Below are 18,956 nucleotides of genomic sequence, written 5' to 3' on the forward strand. Positions count from 1 at the left end.
ATAAGGGTTCCAGATAGAGAGGAACATGGGTAGAGCTCTAGTCATTTATCATGTTTTTACTTGCATTTATTATTCCCTATTTTATTTACGGAGAATAAATGACTTAATTTCCATGCAGCCAACAAGATCATGAGGGGCAGAGATCCTGAAAGCTCTCAAGAGGAAGAAACCGAGTAGACCGAGGCTTCCGAGCAACTGTACAATGAGTCTTCGGATGATTTGATCTAGAAGAAGAAGGCTCATGTAGAGATCATGAGGGCATAGATCCTGAAAGCTATCAAGAGGAAGAAGCCGAGCAGGCCGAGGCTTCCGAGCAGCTGTACAACGAGTCTTCAGATGATCTGATCCAGAAGAAGGCTCGCGTAGAGCTCCTCCCCACAAAAAAAGATGTTTCCTCGGGATTCAAGGTTTCTTAGCTTGGGAAGAAAGAAGCTCGATTTTCTCAGAAGAGCTCGATTTTGTCTATGTGCCAGACTCTCCATCGAGGTCCCCATCTTGGGAAGAGAAGCCCATTTACGGCAACAAGTTCTCTCTTCTCCAAAACCCCTTGGGCCAAATGGTCATAAGCTTGTTGTATAATTTGATCTCTGACGTCGACACGTGGATGATACTTTGGGCTTCTGATCTAGAATTTGTCGAACATATGTCCCTTAGCTTTATCTGGCTAAGTACAATTATTCTCTCTCTTTGTTTTTGTAACAAATTTATTCACTTGGTTTTTTCTATTTCTTGTAGTTTAAGCTCTTTTTCGAGGAGCATTATATCAGTACAGGAGCAGCTGCTCAATCCCATCAAAGAGACATGGATGACGTGTGGGCACGACACGTGGAGCTTATACAACAACTTCGAGCTACAGATGCTCGGGCCTCTGTAGATAAGGCATCCTTATACTCCGAGCTGGAGGAGGCTCTGGAACAAAACTCCTTGTTGGAGTGGAATAAGGCTCGGCTGACCAAGGAGGCCCTCAACTTGGAGCCTTAATTGTTGAGCATTGTCAAGAGGTCAAGGCTCTTTGGGCAAGCAAAAATAAGAGTTTTTAAAACCCAAAGAATTTGAGGCGCTCTGCTCGAGCAAGGCATTAAAATACTTGGAGCAGGGCTTTCAAGCCTGCTTGGCCAAATTCTGAGCCAATGGGTATCCTGGATCTGATCACCATTCCTTATTCTTGAACGTGGAGAAGGACCTTGAGGATATGCCCGAGGATGGAGAGGTTTTTGAGCAGGATGAGAGGCCCGATCGTACCTAAAAATAGCCTTATTTTTTATTTTTCGTCTATTATTCGATTTTTCCCTTATAATGATTTTTTTCCTTTAAGTGTACTAATCATAATATGAGCAGGACGTTAATAATTTTTTCAGCGTATTAAGCCAGGCGATGTTCACCGAGCTTGTTGGATTTTCATAATTTTCCAGGATATGTTGCGATTTGTACTCTTTCCAAGTTTTGTTGAATTTTTAATATCGAGCTAGTTGGGCTTTTGTCATTTTCTCCAAGCTTCATTGGACTTTGATTACCCAGCTGGTCGGGCTTTTGTAATTTGCCAAGCTTCATTGGACTTTGATTACCCAGTTGAGCGGACTTCTGTAATTTGCCAAGTTTCGTTGGACTTTGATTAACTAGCTGGTTGGAATTTTGTAATTTTTCAAGTTTTGTTGGACTTTGAGTGTCGAACTGAGCTGGATTTCATAATTGTTAAAGCTTCGTTGGACTCTGTGTGCTGAGTTGATCGGGATTTTGTAATTTTTCCAAGTTTTGTTGGACTTTTTATTGCCATATGTCCGGGCTTTTGTAATTTTTCAAGATTCATTGGACATTGAGTACCAAGCTGGTCAGGCTTTCATAATTTTCCAAGTTTCACTAGATTTTGTGTGCCGACTTGGTCAGAATTTTGTAATTTGCCACTTTCCTTGGAATTCAATTGCTTAGATAGTCATGATTTTGTAATTTTCCAAGCTTCGTTAGACTTTGAGTGTCGAGTTGTTCGAGCCTTCATAATTTGCAAAGCTTCGTTAGATTTTTTTGCCGAATTTGTTGGGCTTTTGTAATTTGATAAGATTAGTTGGACTTTGATTGTCGAGCTGGTTGGACTTTATTAATTTGCCAAACTTTGTTGAACTTTGATTGTCCGACATCGGGCTTTACAAGTTTCCTGCCCGAAGGTATTTTTGTGAGATGACCAACAAAATTTGAACTTACTTTTTGTTTGAATAATCTTTTCAATTCAAACTTACATATATAATTTTGAATAAAATAAGCATATGGTCGGAATCCAAACTAGAGTAATAAAGAATAAACAAAATAACAAAACTTAGGAAAAAATTTGTTGGAAAATTTTATGTTCACAATCCTGATTTTGATGTTAACAAAACTTGTTACTGTGTTTCTAAAATATTTACTTAAGTGTGAAGTTATTAACACAAGAAAGAAACTGAGTTTAGCCAAACTAAATTTCTGGTGAGCTTCGATCTGTTGATGATATCTCCTGACAATCCGCCAACTTAATTGATGAGAAAACTCAATTTGAAACAAGTCGTATTTCACGTCAGTTGGGCAAAATTGAAAATTATCTAGGTCAAACCGGTTGCTGAATGACCAAACTGAGTGCACGAAAACATCAATTAGTTTGGTATGAGCAGTTGCGGTATTTTGGTCATATCTCTCAGCTCGTTTATTGAAATAAAGCGATTCAGTATGTGTTGGAAAGAAAGACAATGATCTACAAATCATCTTCAGAAGTCAAAGTCTGAATCAAAGCTTAAGATGATGATAAATTATGATAAAAATACTGGTTTTGCACAAATTGAATTAACCTTCCAGATTGAGCTGCTGTCTGCTGACCATTTCAGTTTCAACCACTGATCAGTTTTCAACTGCTGACCAGTTTCAATCGCTGACCAGTTTCAACCGCTGAATGACCAGTTTAACATCGAGAAAATGTCCAGCAAGGTGAATTAGAACGTTGCAATTTCAGAAATAGTACATAAAATTTTCAAACGGTCATATTCATGTGTCTAACGTATATATCATTGTTGGGGCCTATAAATACATCATCTTGAAGATCAAACAAGAGCCTTTTGAAAGGGATTTAAAACATGGGCAGTTAGCATGAAGAAATCTGTTATTTGAGAGCATAAGCTTTTGTGTAAGAATACATTTGAGATGTACACTTTAAATGATAAATTCTTCACACACAATCACTCACACATATACAAGAGATTTGAATTCAAAGTTTAATTGAGTGAGTCTTCACCAAGACATTAAAGATTGTGTTTGTAGTCTTGGCATAAGAGACGTTAAACATAATGTGGATTGTGATATTGCGGCCTACAATCTAAAGTGTGCTAGGAGTTTAAATTAGGCAAGAGATAAATCCTAAGTTGAAATGAGTTTATACAAGGTGTTGTATAAATCAAAGTCTTTTAATGGATCTTTCACAAGAGGAAAAAGGGTTGATGTAGGAGTTGTTAATATCCGAACATCCATAAACAAATTTGTGTCTAGTTATTTATTATATTTACTTATCATTTCCATTGCTTTTAAAGATGCATTGTTGAAGCATTTTATGTGTTATTCAAATGCCAAAATATTGCATACCAAGTGTTTGATAAAATGCTTCAACCAAAATATTTTTACTCATTCAACTTGTATATATCTTAATACTTTACAAAAATATTTGATCGGTTTCTACGAAGGATTATTTTGAGTGTTTTCCACTTGGTTTGAAAACCAAACTCGATTTAATTAATCGGTTTCAATATTTCAAGAACCGAGCTATCGTAGCTCGACAATTATCCCCTAATCGATCCTAACAAGATGAAATCTGAGTAGAATAAGAATGAAAGTAAAATTAAAAGAGATAGTTAGACTAACTGACTTGATGTGCGAGCCCCTAGGAGTAGTATTTTCTAAGATGACTAGTGTTTCATGGTCGCTTAGTATTTTTTCCTTCATCATCCTCCAAGTAATATGCTATTATGCTAGCTTTTTCTATGATTTTAAATGGTCCTTCGTATTTCGAGTCCAACTTCCTCTTTCTCTTTCCCATTGCCACTGAATTTTCTTCATCAATAAATCTTCTAACTCAAAAGATAGAGGTCGTAAATTTTTATTATAAATCAATCTATTCTCTAGCGATAAACAGCGTGTCGTACTTCTTTGTTTCTCTTTTTTCTAACAAATCTAAATTCATGACCCATAGATTGTCATTTTCCGAGCCATAATGCATTATGTAGACACCGTCTTGAACGATTTATACGGGTACTACAGCCTCAGATCCATACAACATGCTATCAAGAGTTTCTCTTACCCCAATTCGCTTGGTGGTGCGATAGGACCATAGGACACTCAAGAGCTTGTCTACCCATTTTCCTTTGTCCGACCCGAGCCTAAACTTGGTGTTTGTACAATTGATCTGTTAGTAACTTCCACTTGTCCAATACTATGTGGGTAAACTACTAGCGTGAACACCTGCTCAATTTCCATTTCTCTACACCAAACTTGCACTTTAGACTCATAAAACTGCATTACACTGTCAGAAACTCGGTATACAAAGGCGACAAACGTTCAAAATAAGTTCAAAAATTCATTCTCTGAAATCCGATCTAACGACCATTTTGGAGAAGTAGCCCACAACTACAAGTAAAACTTTCTTTCCCTGGTTCCAAAGGAAAAGGCCCAACAATATCCAAACTCCACTGATCGAAATGGCAGGATTATATGACTAACCTCATGATTTCGGCCAATTTCCATTGTAAATTAGCATGACATTGGAAGCTATAACACTTTTCACTAGTGTAAATAATATCAGATGAGGTCTTAGATGCATCAACTAGTTGTCGCCTTGCCTCAACTCCTCATTCATGTTTATCGTTGAACCTATTTAACTCTTATCAGAATTTCCTCATCTCTGTAGGCATGTTTCTAGGTCCCACTGGACGTGCCAATTTTTGTTTACACAAATTTTGCAGATATTGCGGGCATGCCAGGTGTTAGAAGCACCAATTAATGTAAGAACATAAATAATCTTTCTATGAATTCAAGTGAAATGGATGCTAAATTTCACCGTTATTTCTGATCCCATTAAACTAATATGCACCAACATAAATGAAATCGATAGAAAAGACACTAGAAATTGAAGAAAATAAACTTCCAACATGATTTATTTTCATAAATCACTAGGAATCCACAAATATGGAAATTAAAATAAAACTTGCTCAAATATAGAATGAGAAAAATGAAAATTGCTTGGAAATATGATAGAAAGAATAAATGTGTGAACTGAAGCTATGAAACTTTGTAGATTTGCTGCCAGCGCATTATTGATTGATGAGTTGTGTGTTATGTTGTTTTCAATCTTCTTATTCTTTTTCACGGTTTGGACGGTTCTTCGCACTCCCCTCACTATCCATGATACGGTCCACGATCTTATGTCCAAAACTACCAAGTTAAAATAACTATTGGTCTTTTCTTGTTCACATTGTTAGTCAATTATTTTCTAGGACATGGGCTTTTCAAATATGGTCTAATTTTATTTTTGGTACAAACAAGTTAGTAGGCTAAAGCATATGAATGACAACGAAACGAGTTTGACCAAACCTGAGACCCATTCTCCCAATAAAAATGGGGATCTGGGACCGTCCTGTCCCACCAAACCGCTAAGCAACCTAGATTTTTTTCTTCTTCGTGCTTCGATTTATGGTTGGTTTTGAAAAAGTCGGATTTGGATTTGATGGCTTTGTATTTGGGTTACTTGTTGAAAACAGGTATTCAATATGGAGTTTGGCTGCGCCAAGATTTGATTGTAGAATTAGGGTGAATTGGAATGGCTTGTGTGAAGAATAAAAAACCAAGAAAAATGGTGATTTGGGCTTTTTGTGCCATACTGCCATGGTTAGTTAGTTATTCAATCGAATTCTTGCTTTTGTTTTGTTCAAGTTTTTCTTATGCGATGGTTTTATACATGGATAGAATATTGTGACATGGATTAGGGATTTAAGGAATTTTACCATTTAATATAATATAAAATATAAATAACTATTATTAATATATTTGAGAGAGATACGAGGGACGGATCTATTAAACTCCTAGACCCGTTGAGCGAGTCAAGACCCGCCCCGAAGAAGAACCTAGTAACTGACAAATCGTTAAACATAAAGAAATGAATCGCGCTTTAACGAAACATAAACATATTACAAAAGATTTTAACGTCCTGCACGGGATGAAATGATTTATCCCGTGGCCTAATTCATATAGCCCACGTCCATTTTTGGTCGTTTGGGTAGCATAAAAAAATCTAATGCACGTGCGATTGGCTTCTACGGGTGCGAATCTTAGAAGAAGTACATCCACCACTTCTAGACTCTCGAGCTAACCATCAAAACTACACAAGTATATATATAAAAATATATATAGATTTTTAAGTAAAATAAGATAATTAAAAGAAAACAGATGGGACAACATAAGATATGCTATGTAGCTATAAAAATTTAAATCTTATTTCCATCTCATTAAAAAAAAATTATAAATTTTTTTCTTACACAAACTAGGTAAAAACATTAAAAGGTCGTACCATAACAAACATGTTCTTAATTAAAATATGAAGTATTTTTTCAGAGGATTCGGTCCTGGATATCTGTTAGCAACGACGACGCAATGGAGCTCAGTTTCTTCCCGGTTTCTCCAGCAATGTTCTTCAGAGAGGAGATGTCTTGTTGTGCCTGATGACCCAGATAATATACATGATTCAGCAAAGAAAGAAAGTATTGTAGCATCTGTTTGGGCTTCCGGGAGGATAGGTAATCAAAATATCCACCAAGAAACATATTCTTAAAATTTAAAATCTTACACGCTTTCAAATAACAAAATCATAACCCCCAGTTATTAAAAAAATAACTAAAAACCCCTTGGAGGAAAAAAATATAATTCCCAAGATTCTAAATATATTGCTAAAATTTTGATATACCCTAGTAATGTGCCAGCATCCACATGTTTTGAATGGAAAAAACAGAGCACCAAAGCAACGATATCAATATCGAAACAAACGATTATCAAGGAGAATACAAAGAAATTTAATGATGTGTGTGTACCTGGTATGACAGCCGATTGATGAGATCACTTGCAGTAACATCCAGAGAGCCACTAGTATCACGGCCAAAGAAATCAGCGCTAGATATTGATGTTGAACTCTGCATACGAGGACAAGTATTTGTATATTATGTAAACGTATGATCATGAAGATTACTGAACCATAAAAAATGAACCAACAGGAACGAACAAGGGCCATTGATATGAAAAAAATTTCAAATTTGTTACGTTTTCCAAAAAATATGCCTTTTCCAAATTGAAACGTACTAAGATCCTCATATCTAAATTAGTTTACAAAATGCAACTGAATTAAAAAATTAAAAAATAATAACGGTAAAATGCAATTGAATGTTTGTAATCAAAAGCATGTAAGTTATTTCTGATATTAAACAGTTCCATACCAAAGCAGTGAATCTAAGGTTTTGTTTGAATGGAAGGATTTGAACTCTAATTTCAATGTAGATTTCAAATGACTCAATCCAAATGCAACCTACGGTTCTATTTCCTCGATATATTAGACAAAAGATGAAAAAACGCCCAAAGAGTATGACTAAGAAGAGAAGTAAATAAAAGACAATAACCAACAACTCCCCCAACACCAAAAGAGAGCCTGATGAAAACATTATTGAAAGGAAGGAGAAAAATAAGATAAACATGAGTACATACAGAGAACTTCTGCAGGGAAATTGAAGCATCTGCCTCCTTGTCTTTATTTGGCTCACCATAAAACTGGGCTGATGAAATAGATTTCGCATTGGAGAACTTCTTCCTTGCTTCATCGGTTTCCTCAACCTGATGGGCATAGAGATGAAATTTTTACTTGAAAAATATATTGCATGATTGAAAAAAATGAATTACAAACCTCCGATCTCACAGTGGCATGAGTACTCAGACGGATAGCGAGAAAAAGAAATGAACAAGATAATATCCAGCAATCAATTTCACAAAGAATTTAAGTAGGATTTATGTTGAGAAAATATAAAATAAGATCAAGATACTTAATTTTCCAAAATATATGGAGATAAATCTAAATAAAAAATTATTTTCAGAATCATAAACATGCAAAGAGCCACATCTCACTCCTTCAAATCAAAGGATTCACAAGCTAGTTCTATTCATTCAGCATGCAAATACGGCAGCCCCTTCAACAATAACAATATGTTCTTTAATTAATTGATTATAATCAAGTTAAATGAGCACAAATCAACAACCACGTCAAATGCATGTCACATTTTATCATGCTTCGCATTACACAATTCTTGATTTCTAATACTAAGAAGTAACTGGCGAGGGCATAAATAGTTTCTCATATTGTCAATGAGAATATCTATCTTACTTGCAGTTTTGTGGTGTTTGAGGTGCCCTTCTTTGGAAAGCCACTGTCCATGCCGAATTCAGCAAAAAAGTTGGATGACTTTGGCGGTGCTACGTGGTTAACTCGAGCACCTTCAGAAGTAACATCTGTAGGTTGGGCATTGTCATTATACTCAAATCGAGATGTAAACGATGAACCAACAGCAGGGATGCTACTATTTGCAGAGGTGGCAAAAGAAACTTGTGTGGGTGGTGCTTCCGGTTTCTGTTCATAAAGGCTTTCACTAGGCTGCAATGGTAAAACGTTTGGCCACTCAATAGATTGAGATATTGATTAAAATCCAGAAGACCGAGTTATGAAACATTTCATGTTATCACTCACTTCAAAACGTTTCATTTACAACAGAAACCATATTACCTTGGTAGTTAGCTTTCGAGCACCAAGCCCCGTGGTTTTCCCAGTTTTCTTTGCACCAAGAGGCTTTTTAACATTTGTCATCGAAACAGTATGAGAGGATCTTGGAGAAGCAGAAAAGTCTGAAGTACCATTTTTAAGCGAAGAATTTTCCTTCAGGGTGTCTTCGGAAGACTTCCTTTTTTGGTCTTCAATGAGGTTACTCTTAACATCAGAAAATCCATTAGAACCCTTAGGTGACTGAGAAGCAACAGGAGATGAAGGTAAACCAGTATCTTCTGAGTTGCTTTTTGCAACTTCTTTTGAAAGTAACTGCTTATATAATTCGGCAGCCCTTGAGGTATATTTTGCCTCGATCTTGCCTCCATCAGTCCATCCGTGCTGCTTGAAGAAAACTTGAGCTCGTGTATTTCCACCGAAGGACATCATCTTCAACTGCTCTGGAGTCCAAGAATCCAAATTTGTTGACCTGCAAGTAAAAGTCAGCTTCTGTGAAGATAGAACACAAAATATTTTGAGAATAAATACAAGGTTCTGTGCTTCGATTCCCATGTGCCAATTATGTTTATTTTCCTTTTCCATTTGCCTTCAAAAATTTTAAGTCCTAGGAGCCCAAAGTACGATAGACTACAGGAACTCGAACCAGAAATCACAATGCTGAAAACACATATTTCTAACTCTTTAGCTCAATTCATATCTTACTTCGAGCATTTTGCTCCTTGATTTAATTTGTTTTTACTCACATACTGATGCTATTTTTCACTTTTCTTCTTTCTCCTCATCCTAGCGAGGCTGAGTTCATGTTTCATTGTTTGGTCTTATACCTGAATTAATTATTCTAAATTTGTTTGAAGCCGTCTAAGGTATCCATTAAAAAGGATTTCAAAATGTCTCCGAAGTGTCGAGCACATTTGAAATATTAATAACCTGAACAACGCTTAAGGCTTAAGATATATTTATTTACTTTTCCACCCTTTGTAACACTAAAGCTAAAAATAAACTGTGAAATGCTAAATCATATTTGAATCCATTCTCTTTCAATTATTTGCCAATAGTCCCCGATTTATCCAATTCAAGGATGTATTACTTATTACAGTCCATATTTTATATCTGATTCAAACATTTCATCATGTCAACAATAGTTTGGTTATGCTGTTGAGGGCCTGAGGCAAGATACAGCATATTTCAGTCACTTCAAAATGAATATACATTCATTTCTGCAAGCTCAGGTCCAGCTGCAGGTTAGCCCTCTATACAGCAGCCAACCAAGCATATGTTCAAAAGCATTTCCACTGCTGATATGGAAATTTTGTGACATTAGGCTGGTATAGCTCTCAAACGAAAATCAAAACTTCCCTTCCAACGATTCTTTAACTGTATGTCTTGTTAACCAGCAGACCCAGTGAGATACACTGATTTAAATCACTGTATTATGCTTGATGAGTAGATTAAGAATATTAAAAAAAAAGAAGAGATCTTCAGGTGAGAGTTCTTAAGCTGTCTTTTACAATTAATAAAAAAAAATGGCTATCGAAGAAGCATTTCAGGATACCAGGTTTTAAGTTCCTGGTTTTAATTGGAATATAAACTCTTCCAAAAAATAGGACTACTGTGTGAGACTCAATGTGGAGAACACCGTCACAGGATGACTGAAGCTTCTAGCCCAACCAAAAAACTCCCAATCGTAATAAGTTGATCAATGTGGATCACTCATTGAATTTGAAAAACTTTGTTAGTCGATTTAGAAAATATGAAGAAATAAGCCTGAAGTCAACCAAAACAACATGGAATCATCTAGAATTTAAGTTCCCAGTTTAATGGAAGGGCCAGCAAAACATAGAGAAATTGTCGCAAAGAACGTTCCACATCCTCGTTAAAGTCAAGAAAAACTTTCCAAAACTTTCTGATAGTGCAGTATCGCATTTTGTAATTCACAATGTTCATTTACAACTCACAACCAGCATGAAGTCACCGGCTTAGGTTTTGATAATTTAATTTAAAACTTGATGCAATATTATTACCTTTTAATTCAGGGTACTGAGATTAAAACAAAATTAGATTCATAGCTCTAGCAGAACCCACATAATTTTCTCAAACAGAACACTATTTATCAAAATCAAATTACAAACTACTTGTCTCATGGACTTCTAAAAACATATTTCAAAGAAGCTCCTGAATTCGAGCATGGGACATCAATCAAAAAACAAGTTCATGGTTCTGAAGATATTGTCTAGCACAAGACAAAAATTCAAAGTCTACACAGTTGCCAACCATACAAAATCAAATATAGTCACTTGGGTTGCGTTTGATCATACTTTCGATCAACTCGACCGACAAAACTTTCAGAAAAATGCTAGAAAATAATTTTTGAGAAGTTATATGCCACGGGTATAAGTTTTGAAAGTTGACGTGATATGTGCAGAAAGAGATGTAGTTTAATGATGATATGAGGAAGTTAAAATGATATAACAATTGATATAAGAAGGTAGAAAGAAAAAAGGAAAAAGAAAAATTGTGTCATTCTATGTTTTAAATTGTTGATTTGAAATAAGAAATGCCATGTAGTAAAAAATTTGAAAAAAAAAGTGAGAAGATGTTCGGACAAAGAATCCGAACAGTGATTGATCTCGGAATTGAACTCCAGGGCCCAACCAAAAAAAACCTCGGTTTCTCTTAGTCATTAAAGTATAAAAAAATTAATGAAATCACAGAGATGCTAGAAATTGAATTTCTCAGAATACAACTAACATCGCAAGATTTCACCTTTTGACATGCATAATGTAATAAAACCGGAGAAATCTTTCGTTTACACTACCTATATATAGCATAAAGAATGAAAATCATAAACTACAAACGAGGCTAAATCAAAATCTACCAGAAATCAGGTGATACCACAAAACAAAACAGTATAACATATATTCAAATCGGTTAAAACAATCACCTAACGAAGCTTATGTGGACACCAAGGCTGCGATGAGCCGCCGAGCAATCAATGCACAAGAAGATCCCATACGTCACCGACGCCCAAGTCGGGTTCTTAGCGTTGCAATCGAAACACATCTGAAATCAGAAACACATAATCGCTCGGATCTAGATCAGATCCCATCATTCATAGCAAAAATCGAAATCATGCGCATCAATCAGTCAAAATCATCACAGAACCAAAAAAGCACAATCACTAAAAATAACACATCAATTGAAATTCACAGGCAAACAAATCAATCATAATTAAAAATATATAAAGCATAAAACCACAAATTTCACCTTATTTTCGGATTTCGACAAGAGTTTGCGAAAAATCTGGTTCTTGTCAGTGTAGCTATCGAAAGCCATTGCTGCTCCACAAAAAATTTGTGCGATTTGCCAATGTAGAGAGTAATAAATATCACAAACAGGGAAGGAAATGCGGAGGGGAAGAAAAAGAAATCAACCCAAATGAAAGGAAACGGGAGAAATCTGATGCGAAGCGGCTTAAAGCATTTTTCGATCGAGTTATGTTTCTTTCGATAACTCGCGTTTTGTTCTTTATATGCCATGGGGGTATATTTGTCATTTCATCCATGTAGCTTGATGGTCCTTTTTAGGTAAAAAAATTTCAGCTGTTTCTCTCCGAGTCAGCACGAATTAAGTAAATTCTGTATAAAAAGTTTATTCAAATTAAAAAATTTAGTGGTGCTATTTTTTTGTAATTATGAACAACAATTGTTTAATTAGGATAATATTTATTATTTTAGCAATTTAAATTATTTCATAATTTATTTTATTTTTTAGGTTGAGGATATATAACATGGTTATTGTGCAATCATAATCAAAATATATACATTTATATATCAAAGAGAATATGTCTCATGTACCATTGTCTTATAGATATCGACTAAGTCTACACCTGAAGTAAAAAAAATAAAGCTTTTGACATGAAAATTTAATATTTTACACTTATAACATATATTACATAATATTTTTCAGTGAAAAATAATTTTTTGAACATAAGATCAAATCGCAGATTGTCACACAAAGTTTGTTAGGATCGAAAATTTAACGTCCCGAAAATTTGAAGGACCACGTGAACCACATGCATGCAATATATTAAATTTCTTATGTATTTTGATTAAATTTTTTTAATTACATAAATTAAATATGTTGGGTATGTTTACAAATTTAAAATGTACTTTTCTACATGAATGCATAAAACATTGTTTTTAAAGGTTATTCGAGACAGAAATGAGGAGCGGAGACTGGAGACCATTTAAGAGAAAATATTTTTATTAAACAATTATTTTTAATTGTTTAAACTGTGGTGTATTTCAATGGAACTTTAAAAAATGATGTGTTTTGTGATGATTTTATACGCCGAGACATATTTTTAAACGATATTCAATTTTCAACGAAAATATGAATTTTTTGAGAACTTGAATAATATTTTCACGAACTTTTCCTAACAAAATATTTAAATATTTCTTAATGGGCTTAGTGGGCCTATTATGCCTTGATTAATGGCCTAGGCTTACACTTGAGTTTTAATTAAAATAAAAAGTCCTAAACACCTAAAACAAAACCTCAACAACTCACGCCTCTCCCCTCATACACACACAAGGACTCTCCCCATCAGAATTCAGCACACACCACACGTGAGTTTGAGGAGGAAACGCACGCCTTTGAGAGAAAAGAAAGCATGGGTTCCGTTCGTCGCTGTTCTTCGCATCTCAACTTAATTGTCGTGAGTAAAATATGCAAAGGCACGCCTTAACTTTCTTTCAATTAAGTTGAGATGCGAAATATGTAAAGACATGCCTTAACTTTCTTTCAAACATCTTTTACACCATATTATGTGTATTTAATTATTCTAGCATGAAAAACATGATGCACATCTTTTATTTTCGTTTTTTGACATGCCATGGCCAAAAACTCATGTTTTAATGATCCAAAACTCTTGTTTATGGTGCATAAAGGGGCTGCCATGCTAGGGCAATAAAAAGAGAAGAATTTCAGAGGGTTTAGGAGGCTAGACACGGTTGCACAAGGCTGCACATGATCATGTATCATAAGAAACGAAATTGAGAGTCCTAGAGGGTTGGGACTCTTCGGCTAGTGTCTCCTTGGTGAGCCACGGATGTAGCTGCTGTTAGGGAATGAATAGGAGTCCTACGATGATTGTATGTTAGTTGTAGGGTGGCTGCACAAGGGGTGGTTCAAAGGCTAGGAGATAGCTTGAGGGCAAGTAGGCGCGCATGTGCATGTGTGATCGGGTTTGAGCGGCCGAGGCTTGGGGAAGGAACCTGCACGTTTACATGCATGTGTCAGGGGGCTGGTCTAATAGGGTCCTAGAGGGTTCGGTTAGAGTTCTAGGAGGGTCGGCTAGGGTCTGGACCGAGTGGTTAAAGGCTGGAATTGAAATAGCATAGGATTGAATCACACTAGAACTAGGACTCCATGTGCAGAAAAATTCAGTAGCTTCCTAGGCTTGTTCAAGTTTGGTTAAGTTTTGAGTCCATACGAGTCAAAACCAGGATGTATGTCTATGTTCAAACGAATCGGGAAACCCATCGAAAAGCTAAATTTTAAGCCTAAGAAATATTTATGGGAGTGTTTTAAGGTATTAGGATAAGTTTGGGACGATTTGGGACGTCGTTCCATGGTCTAATGATAAAATAAGAAAAAATATGCTACTAGGGGTAAAACGGTCATTTTACACCCAAAAATGTTAGACGTCATGGCAGTGCCCTGAATGCTGTAAAATATGTTAATATGTTTATTTAAATATTTATGAAATTTTATGAGTAAATGTTAACGCTTAAAAATATGTTGCATGCTTGGTTTAAAGAAAAATGATTATTACATGCATGAATTTTATAAAGTGATGCAATTATGAAATGTTGAAGGAAGTGAAGTAATTGTGACTAATACGATGATATGTAAGGCCAATGCTCAGTTGACAGGTGAGAGCGTCCCCCTGCCACCCAGTACTGTGGTTACACGTAAATGGATCCATCAACATTCAGATAATATGAAAGTCACAATTAACGATCTGAATTCAACTAAAGGAAAACATATATGTATATGATGAAAATGAATATGTTTATGAGGATTTGAAAAATGTTTATACTTATGCATTGTTCAGGAAATGTTACGAAAGGAAAACATATACGTATTTCTCATGTTAGAATTAGGTCGCAGCGAGCCTGGGAACGATCCAACTCAATTGGTAAAATAACGCAGGAATTTAATTATATTACGTACATAAAAATATAAAATGTTTATTTTGAGATATATGCGATATGTCTTGTGGCCACCTCACGCTTATGGGATTCAGCTTATGAGATTATTATTTCACCCGATGACTTACGACCAGTTCGTGTTTCATGTATGGGTACGAATATCCAATCCAAGGGCTATGATGATATCTACTCCCCAGTATACTGTGGTTTAGGCTGATCAGATGATTCATGTTATGTTATGTGCCACTCGCGTAGAACATTATCTCAACAGAAAATTAAGATATGCTATTTTATGACAGGGCTCTATCGAGCAAACATTTTACGGAGGATTTTTCAGATATGCACGTATTTATAATTATTCATGACACGATTTTCACGTTACGCTTTACGATATGATATATTTGCATGACATGAAATTTTATGATATATTTACTTGTTATCTATGATATATGCATGCTGAGTCTTTAGTCTCACTAGACTTGATTGTTGTAGGTACTGATGAGGTCAGGGCTGAGGGCGGGGACCAGTGAGCCGTCTTGGGTCGGCAATAGTAAGAACCCGAGGACCCCATGTTTCAGTTTATTTATCTTTTTATGCTCAAACTTATTTTGTTACGATTAATTATTTTAAGTTGTTGTTTTGAAAAACAGTATTTACTTCCGATGCTACTTTAAAAATTTAAACTTTTTATCAGTTTATTTTATGAATGAGGCAAATTATTCACTTTTAAAAAAAATTAAATAATTCCGCAAATTTACAAATACGAAATACGGACTTTTACACCAAACCCATATTATTCTGACAGATAAGATAGCACATACCGATACACTCGAGTGTGGTGCGTTTCTCGAGGTAGTAGTTTTCATACTGACTCTGATTTGCGCTATCCATTTAGTTTCCCGGGCCATCCATTACCCGGGTTCTTATGGGGGTATCACCAATAGAGTTTTGCAGACATGGACTCTCACTTATTTTCGCGCAGGGGTCTTTGGCGATGAGGTTCTGAACAGGCAGCACTAAGACGCCTAAATTTCCTATCCGACTTTAAAATGCGTGGCCTAAGCACTGTGGCTCCGAACAATTGACATCGAGGCGCCTGTCTCCAATCAGCAAATGGTTTTAAGGTGTCGTGGCCTGGTGCTGATGCCATTGCTTCTTGCTTCATTTTTCCATATTGCAGCGCTGAGGCGCCTAAGCTCAACTTTAACCTCTTTTAAACTCCCTGGGCTACTCATTCTTTATCTTGTTATCTTTACATGCTCCTTTAAACATCTCAATACTCTTTTAAAGTTCTTTTATCCTGCACACACACACAAGCTAAACAAAACCACACTTAATTCCGTTCAAAATTAGCATAATTCAACTTTATTCTTATTACTAATTAATTGCAAAACTGGCACTTATCATGTAGAAAACACACCATCCCTTTAGCATAAACTCAATATGACACCTCAGGTAATGATCATGAAAAGGATTCAAGTACTCTAAATTCATCAATTACCATTACTAGTCCCGATATATTATCCATTGGTTCTAGTCATAACGACCCACCTAATGATTTTGATATTCCTATAGCTAATAAGAAAGGAAAGACCTCATGTACTGATCATCCAATATTCCAATATGCGTCCTATAAAAACATACTGCATTTATATCCAAAATTTATAACTTGTTTTTGTCAAGGAACATTCAGGAAGCACTCGATAATCCTGATTGGAAATCAGCAATAGTGGAAGAGATGAATGCTCTAAAGAAAAGTGGGACATGGAAAATTGTAGACCCACCTAAAGATAAAAAAAAACAATGGGTTCAAATGGGTGTTTACAATAAAATGCAGAGCGGATGGAAGTGTAGGAAGATATAAAGCGAGAATTGTGGCAGACATATGAGCTAGTCTACCAGGAGACCTTTGATGCAGTTGCACAAACTCCTTTCGTGTGCTATTTGTATTTATCTGCTAATTTCAATTGGCGCTTGCACTATTTAGATATCAAGAATGTTGTTCTCAATAGAGTTTTAGAATAGAAAGTATTTATGGGTCTACCACCAGGATTTGAAGAGTTCTTTGGCCATGGAATAGTTTGCAAGCTCAGGATGTCTTTATATGACCTCAAACAATCTCCAAGGGCTTGGTTTGAATGCTTTTCTAAGGTTGTAAAAAGTTATGGCTATTGTCAGAGTCAAGCTGACCATACTTAGTTCTATAGACACTCTGAGAAAGGTAAAATTGAAATTATTATTTTTTATGCGGATGACATCGTCTTGACAAGGGATGACCTTGAAGAATTAGCACATTCTAAGGGAAAAATAGCACAAAACTTTGACATCAAAGACCTAAGACTAACTATACTTTCTTGGTATGGAATTTGCAAGATCACAAGAAGGAATTTTTGTGAACCAAAGAAAGTACATCCTTGATCTACTAGAGGAGACAAGACTTCTAGGGTGCAAAGCTGCTGAGACTCCAATTGAATCTAATCTAAAACTTAATCCTGCTAAGCCTAAATATGTGAGAATAAGAAATATTCTAAAGATTATTCAGTAGATTAAACTACTTATCACACACTCGTCTTGATATAGCTTCTACAGTAAGCATGGTGAGCCAAATCATGCAGTCACCAAGGCAAGAACACTTTGATGTTGCTCACAGAATATTAAGGTATATAAAAAGATCCCCTGGGAAAGACCTGTCGTTTAGAAAACTTGAAGACATACAAATTGAAGTATATACTGATACAGTTTGGGCTGGTAGTACTACTGGCAGGAGGTCAACTCAAGGCTATTGTACCTTCTTTGAAAGGAACCTTGTTACACGACCGAGTAAAAAAAGAGTGTTGTGGCTCGAAGTAGTGTAGAGGTAGAATTTAGTTCACTTGTGCATGAAATTCGTGAAGCAATATGGATAAAGAGGCTGGTATCAGATTTGAAGATCTCATTTACTTTACCTGTGAAAGTCTACTGTGATAATAAAGAAGTAATTTCGCTTTTTCATAATCCAGTTTTACATGATAGGACAAAACATGTTGAAATTGATAAACATATTATCATTTAGAAAATTTGAAGTGGCATGTATTTCCTATGTGTCAACCACTCAACAGACTACTACTACTGATATACTCACTAAGGCTTAGACAAAAAATAGTTTGAATCTCTAGTAAGCAAGCTAGCTATGGAAGAAATCTACAAGCCATCTTGAGGGGAGTATTGGAAGATATGAATATATGGTATTCTGAATATAGGATTGTATGTATCAATAGAAATTGATTTCTAATTAATTTATTTTCTTAGAAATTATTCTTGCACATTTGGTAGTTTCCTAAAATATCTTTCTTTTTATATTATATAATTTTCACTTCTTTGTGCCTATATTCTCTAACAACCTTTGAGGATGTTGGACGACGACCTAGAGAGTGCTTCATTCTTGGAGGTAACATCTTCCATTTTGATTCATTTGTTTTCTTTATACTTATTATGATATGGATAAAGACCCAATGAGAGGCACAACCTGGTTATTTTTAATACTACTCAAAGCTCTGAGGCACCGTTTGTTACGAAGGATTAGACGTTAATTGATTATAAATCCTTGTTTCATCCAATATCATACTCATGTTCGATAAAGGCTAATTTATTATAAATTATTATTTTAATCGATATATATATAAATATATTTTCTATATATTATTCATCTATCATCATTTTATATCACGAGCTAAACGATATCTAAGAGATTATATAATCTCAAATGAGTAAGGGAGTGAGAGAACCTGGTTTTCTTCAAAATTATTTTCAAATATTTTTGTTCTAGAGAAAACGACTAATTTGCTATGTCGCAAAACTTAACATTGAAATCAGCCATTGTCTCATCTTCGTTCATCCTTAAGTACTCTTCAAAGCTAGATATTTTATTATGACGTCTTTATAATGAACAC

General features: G+C 35.3%; 1 protein-coding gene across 1 annotated transcript; it reads right to left on the minus strand.

Moving 5' to 3' along the window:
- Positions 1–6,465: 6,465 nt before the first annotated feature.
- LOC140812225 (probable ADP-ribosylation factor GTPase-activating protein AGD9) lies at positions 6,466–12,317 on the minus strand. The gene is made up of 7 exons (XM_073170446.1): positions 12,077–12,317; positions 11,754–11,872; positions 8,816–9,281; positions 8,420–8,686; positions 7,750–7,875; positions 7,086–7,184; positions 6,466–6,716 (listed from the first exon to the last, which is right to left on the minus strand). The coding sequence occupies exons 1-7, from the start codon at positions 12,143–12,145 to the stop codon at positions 6,609–6,611; spliced, it is 1,254 nt and encodes a 417-aa protein (XP_073026547.1). The 5' UTR covers positions 12,146–12,317; the 3' UTR covers positions 6,466–6,608.
- Positions 12,318–18,956: the final 6,639 nt, after the last annotated feature.

Source organism: Primulina eburnea, chromosome 14 (genome assembly GCF_022965805.1).
Source record: "Primulina eburnea isolate SZY01 chromosome 14, ASM2296580v1, whole genome shotgun sequence".
In the NCBI taxonomy this organism is placed as follows: domain Eukaryota; kingdom Viridiplantae; phylum Streptophyta; class Magnoliopsida; order Lamiales; family Gesneriaceae; genus Primulina; species Primulina eburnea.